General features: G+C 39.6%; 1 protein-coding gene across 1 annotated transcript in view; it reads left to right on the top strand.

Moving 5' to 3' along the window:
• Window positions 1–4,484, top strand: part of LOC139114252 (serum amyloid P-component-like) — a 6,708-nt gene extending 2,224 nt beyond the window's left edge. Inside the window, exons 3-6 of the mRNA XM_070675840.1 lie at window positions 180–794; window positions 1,426–1,670; window positions 1,914–2,206; window positions 3,673–4,484. Coding sequence (XP_070531941.1) covers window positions 180–794; window positions 1,426–1,670; window positions 1,914–2,206; window positions 3,673–3,682 — 1,163 coding nt within the window. The 3' untranslated portion in view covers window positions 3,683–4,484. The remainder of the gene's footprint in view (window positions 1–179; window positions 795–1,425; window positions 1,671–1,913; window positions 2,207–3,672) is intronic.
• The last annotated feature ends 1,516 nt before the right edge of the window (window positions 4,485–6,000 follow it).

Raw genomic sequence — 6,000 nt, 5'->3', positions numbered from 1 at the left:
GGATAAGTGCATAATGCCATTTTGCTGTGTATCTTTTTCTGTCAGCGATATGGAATATGAACATTGTATTTTTTTCATTATTCATTGATCGGTTGAGGAATGATTTTTAGAGGTTATCGATTGTTACCAATGCTATCTCATTCGTTTCCCTTAACGTGCCGGTCTGTCTGTTGATGTAGCTGCGCAAAAAGAAAAAGACACGCTGATATTCCACGGGCCAAAAACGAATGTCACGGTCATGGTAGACATTCCGGAGCTCCTCGAAGTCACGATGTGCGTCTGGCTGAAAATCGACGTCGGCGACCGTGACAGCACATGGCAGCCAACACCGATTTCCTACGCCGTTGCAGGACAGTCTAATGAAATTTTTGTGACGCACAGAGATGTGTTGCAGTTTTCCATCAAAGGTGGCAGGCGACAAACGGGTGTTGTTCTGAACGACGGTTTATGGCATCACCTGTGCCTCTCTTGGGAGTCAGATGGTGGCGAGTGGAAAGTGTACAAGGATGGGAAACTTGAGGACGATGATACTAGTACAAGTAGCGGCGATACTTTGGCTGGAGGGGGCACTTTGGTATTGGGTCAGGACCAAGATCAAATGGGAGGCGGGTACCAGGATGCACAGGCATTTATTGGCAGCCTGACAGGGTTTAATATGTGGCCCAGGGCTCTCACTGATGCTGAGGTCGAGGACGTGTATGAGAGCTGTGCCAATGACGGTGACTTGTTCGCTTGGAATATTTCCCAGCTGCTTATAGAGGGCGATGTAACAAAGGAAAGCAGTCCTGCATGCGGTAAAGACCCATTCTTTTGTTTAAATTTCACGATATGTTATATTTCATCAACATTCTCACTTGTGCTATATGTATAGGATAAAGCCCGAGGCCGCAGGCCGAGACATTTTATCGTAGGGTTGGACTTTATATACCAGAAGAGCCCGAGTACGAGGGTTTTATCCTATACATAAAAACACCCTTAATTGAGCACTCTGATTGGTCAATCAACAGTAGATAGTTTTTAAAAAGCATTTAATCTCAGTACACTATCACATTTAACATTCTTAAGGGAACTGACAACATCTGCAACTTTTGATAATTTCATTAATATTTTTTGTAACATCAGTTTTAAGTGTTTATGACGAAATATTGTCTACAATATACAATGTTATTTTTTGACCAAAACTCCCTAAAACAATGTCTGTTTGATTAAGAGCACAATTCATTGAAGAGAGAAATTGTTTGTCAAAAAAGACACTGAACATTAAGCATACACACTACAGTTCTTTTGACAAGTTTAAGACTTGATTATTCTCTATGATAGAGGGAGAGGAACAAGTAAGTATTCGAATTCAAAAAGCAAAACCCGGAAAATACGTTCCTACAGGGCGAGAATTATGAATATTTCTTTAACATCTTTGTTTCCTAGACCTTCAAGCAGGTGGCCGGAGAGATCCCCATATGCATACATTCAGTGGTTTGAGGTACAGCTACCAAGGGTACTGCAGCTACACGTTGACAAGGGATTGTCGAACAAGCACACCTTTCTTTGATGTATCTGCGGATTTCCGTGGACTTTTCCATCCCTATAGACCACCGACCCGGATGGTGGCAGTAACCACGAGAGTTGACGGGGCTGACACTTACACATTTCTTGAAGACCACTCAGTTCTTGTGAGTCCTTTTACAAAAGTTTTCCTGGTCGACAACAGGTTTTTCTTCACACCTTTCTTTGAACAGGTCTGATAATTCGGCAAATGCCAACATATATCATGTTGTTCAAGTAGTTGAGAGAAAAGCTGATGAGTTTCACACTAAAACATGGTATATTCCCAAGGAAAAAGGTTTGTGTGAAATGAAGATCTAAAATTCTAAGAAGTTGCCGGGCGTGATAATGTTACTTATCTTCCGCTACAGGTAAATGGTAAAGTTGCCAAACGTCGATCAATGGTTATTGGTGAAAACTTTGGTTACATTCAAGCTAACGACAAGAAGGTCGAACTACGCCTCGAGAAAGATGACGTCACTCTGACGTGGATCGGCAAGGACCATGAAGCCTCGGTATCGATAGGTAACAACGACTTAGCCGGGAAACTGTGCGGAATGTTTGGCGATGGCAGCAGGGTTAAAGGTCAGGACTTGCTGAAGTCAGATGGTACAAAGACTGTCAACACAACAGAGTTCGCTGACAGTTGGGTTATCCCAGGAAGGTTTGTGACTTTGAATTTTCTCGGCATGTGTTCGAAGATAGACTTGTCTAGAGGGAATATCATCATTACCTCAAACATGTTCTGGAAATTAGTTTTATACATGATAGCTCAGTCACTCCACCGTGATAGGAATTCAATTAAGTATGGCGCCAGGGAACGCGCAACCTGTACACGACTGACAAATCGGATGAAGAAGAATGATCGTCTTTCTTTTGATAAATAACACCGTAAACCCTTCCTCAATCATTTCATTTTTATTCATTTTCCGGTTTTATATTCTTCCGCATTACGTACGGGGCCTTATTCTTTCCTACTGCTGTTTACATGACGCATGATCCGAGTTTTATCTCCACGGGTGGTTAAAACTCCTTTTATGAGGTGATTTGTTATCACTGTTAAATTATCCGCACTGGTGTAGGATTTTAATTCTTTTTTACGAGGGGTGTTATTGCTATTATATTTTTGCTACCCCACTGATTTTGTGTATCAATCCACCTCTATGTGAAGAGGGAAAGAAAAAGTTATAACTATGTACATTAGAAGTTGCATGCAAGGTCTATCAGCCTCTTCTCAGACTTTAAAAATCCTTAAGGACAAGATATTGTCTCGATAACTGTTCACTGTCGAACGGGCGATGAATAACTTGTCTTTAAAAGGTCAGGTGTCATAGCAAATAATTCATATGATTCCATTCACAGCTAGAATGTAACATTTATATCACAAAAATCAAGCACGGTAACTGACTCAACTTTCAATTAAAATTCTAGCTGCTTGGTACAAAGTTTGAGCGAGGTTTTGTTAAAGCCCATTAGCTGCAGTTTTTTCAGGTTCTTTATTACATAATTTGAAATAATAAGGAACTTTTAGAAAATTACCGGCAGTAGATTTAAAGATCAAATAATTTTCGATCTGCCAGTCAAATGTGGTCTACAATAACGGATAAATTGACCGAATCAATCGCCAAAGATTGTAAGCGACATTTTGGCTTAATAAAGGATGTAAAAAATGAAAGTTCAGAAACACATGAAAAGTTATAAAATGCATCAAACATCACAACTAGTAGACCTCAAGTTCATGTAATCTTTTTCAAGTTGTCCGAGGGTACACTTTCAATAGAAACATAGCGGCCGTTCAAATAAATAAACGTGTATGTGGGTAAGTTTGATATTTAATTCATAATTTGTGTTTGCTGACACCTGATATATTTCCTTACTGTGATCAGTGAAAACGTAATTTAAAATTTTCATTGTCAATGAATTATAACACGTTTCGAATATCTTATGGTGTATTCTACCTTGAGCAGAAATACGCATTGATTTTAATACTTTAACATACCAGCAGTCATTTTCACTGCAAAGAGTACAGTCCTGTTAATGCAGGTGATACGTTTGTTACACTGCTCCGATACAGACAATTACGTGAGTATGTTCGTCCTCATTCGTCTATTTTGCCATTTTACATTTCAGTTGCCCGTAACTTTCAAGCTGGAGTTCAAGGACGAACAACGCCTACAGAACAACTTAAGGAACGTTGATCAATTACAGTTGCAAAATTCGCAAAAGTTGCTCCCAATTTGAAGTTCATCATGCAAAACAGTATAGCAGCTACTACATCCATTATTAAAATTTAGAGCGTGGGCTTTACCTATATCCATATCAAATCACCCTTGTGTTCTTTCGTTTAGCGATTGTTTTTGAAAGAGTTTGCGTGTAGTTAGCGGTAGTTAGCGCCTCGAAAATGAAAGACGTCGACCTAAACTTTTGCTGAAACTTTATGGAAGCAAACCCTCTAACCGTCTTTCAAATCAAGAATAGAAATCGGGGGTCATCATGCAAACTTCGGTACTGAGAAACAAATTACCCATGTTTACTGATATCTGTGTCTAAAATCTCTATGGAGAAACGAACATTCCTGATTATCACAAAATTAAGCCAGTTAAAACCGAAAACCTTATTTACTCGACTCCACAAGTTTCTACGAGCCCCCACAAGTAGGAGGCCAAAATAATAGCAAAAATTTTAGAGTCAGAATATCTGTCTCACAGGCGCATCCTACCTAAAAGGTGCCCATCTCAATCCCTGGTTCTCGCATTAGTGAATGTGTCAACAGCCCATTAAGTTTGTCATTCTTTTGTTTTCCATTGAATATTTTATCAAGTAGATAATATTTATATTAGATAAATCTGATAATTGAGTGGGGGCTTAGTATGGTGTAACATCTGGTAGTGAACCTGTAAATCTTTAAGCCAAATAAAATTACCTAGTCGAAGCTTACGGTCTCTGTATCGTTGGGTCTATTCTTTGACACGATGCATTTTAGCGAAACTGCCGAGAGTGCAATGTATATCATGTCAACGATGAAACTAAACTGTCGTTGACTATATTTGCACACTAGGGATACGTCTTATGACCTTTAAACTTTGATTAGTTTGTCCTGTATACGATGTAACATCTCCTGTAGAAGGAGGGAGAGTGATTCACTTTATCTGTTTATACGTCTTACCTGAAGTAACCATGTCTTCTTTAGAGTGATGCATTTTTAAAATATCTGCTCAAATCCTTGGCAATCACCGGAGGTTGGCGTTGAGCTCTGACCTCCATGTTCTGTGTTGTCAGATCGTTTCATCATGATTTTGCACTATTCAGATGGGAGCAGCCTTCCTGTCCGTCGCTATTCTCCTAATCATTTGACGTGCTTAGTTAAAGCTGCACGCTCAGTAATTAACTGCAATATATAGATTTGGGAACTCTAACGGTTACACACTTTCTAGACAGAAGATACACTTCGCTTCTGCACTGCTGTTTTGACATGAAGATCAGAAGTGGCGCTTACAATTTACAACTTGGTGTTAGACGTTCTTGAAAGCATGACCCTGATCGGCACCTCGACTCAACGACTGTACAGTAAAACCTCAACACAGAAAGCCAGACTTGATTTGACAAATTATTCAGAAGGCCCTAATTTTTCCGAAAGCGTTTCCCATAAAAATCACGGAGAAGACAGAAAACCCTTTCTTGTGCATGTGCAACATTGAATGAAAACACAGATGATCGAGGGGCTCAATGATGTTGAAAACGCCATGAACATTGAAAAAATGTCAATTCTTTATACATGTTCGATACGCTGCACCTAAACTATGGAACGCTTGCGCACTACCACTCGACATTAGAGAATCCCAAAACTTTGAAACTTTCAAAAGAAAATTGGAAACGCACAGTCTGGTTTGACTATTGCGGGTCACAGAGCAAACACCGTTTTTGGATTTGGCGGCGCTATATTAACTTTGCTGATTAATCGATTGATTGATTTGAACACGATTGGAACTAATTTGGGATAATTGGATCTTCATTTTTCAAATTTCTCAAAAATGTTTGGCGCCCTACAGTTGAATGTTGCAATATTGCAAAGTACTCAGAAAAACAAGTGTATATCCATAAACAGTACAGTTCTCTACTGCCTATGGTACATAGAAAAGCAGAGGAGCTTACATTTGCAGATTATACAGCGGTTAGGCCCCTGGATTCTGCAGGCACGCAAAGACTCCCCTAATGCCTTCCGCGGTCGATAAATGCGTGTGATATTTTGTTAGATCGGAAGTTGAAAATATTCAGTATTCTTGTTCCTGTGTCGACAGTAGTCCCAATTCATTTTGTTTATTAGGATAGTTTCTCATAACATTATCATGGCATAACACAGGCAAGATTGGGAAAGGTGTACAGCCAAAATAATGGAGGTGGATGTCTGACTGCAGATCATGCTGATTCTACACGAGTAGCGGAAAGAACTCCCAGCAT

Source organism: Ptychodera flava, chromosome 2 (assembly GCF_041260155.1).
Source record: "Ptychodera flava strain L36383 chromosome 2, AS_Pfla_20210202, whole genome shotgun sequence".
Lineage (NCBI taxonomy): Eukaryota > Metazoa > Hemichordata > Enteropneusta > Ptychoderidae > Ptychodera > Ptychodera flava.
This window is presented reverse-complemented; position numbering and strand designations above follow the sequence as displayed.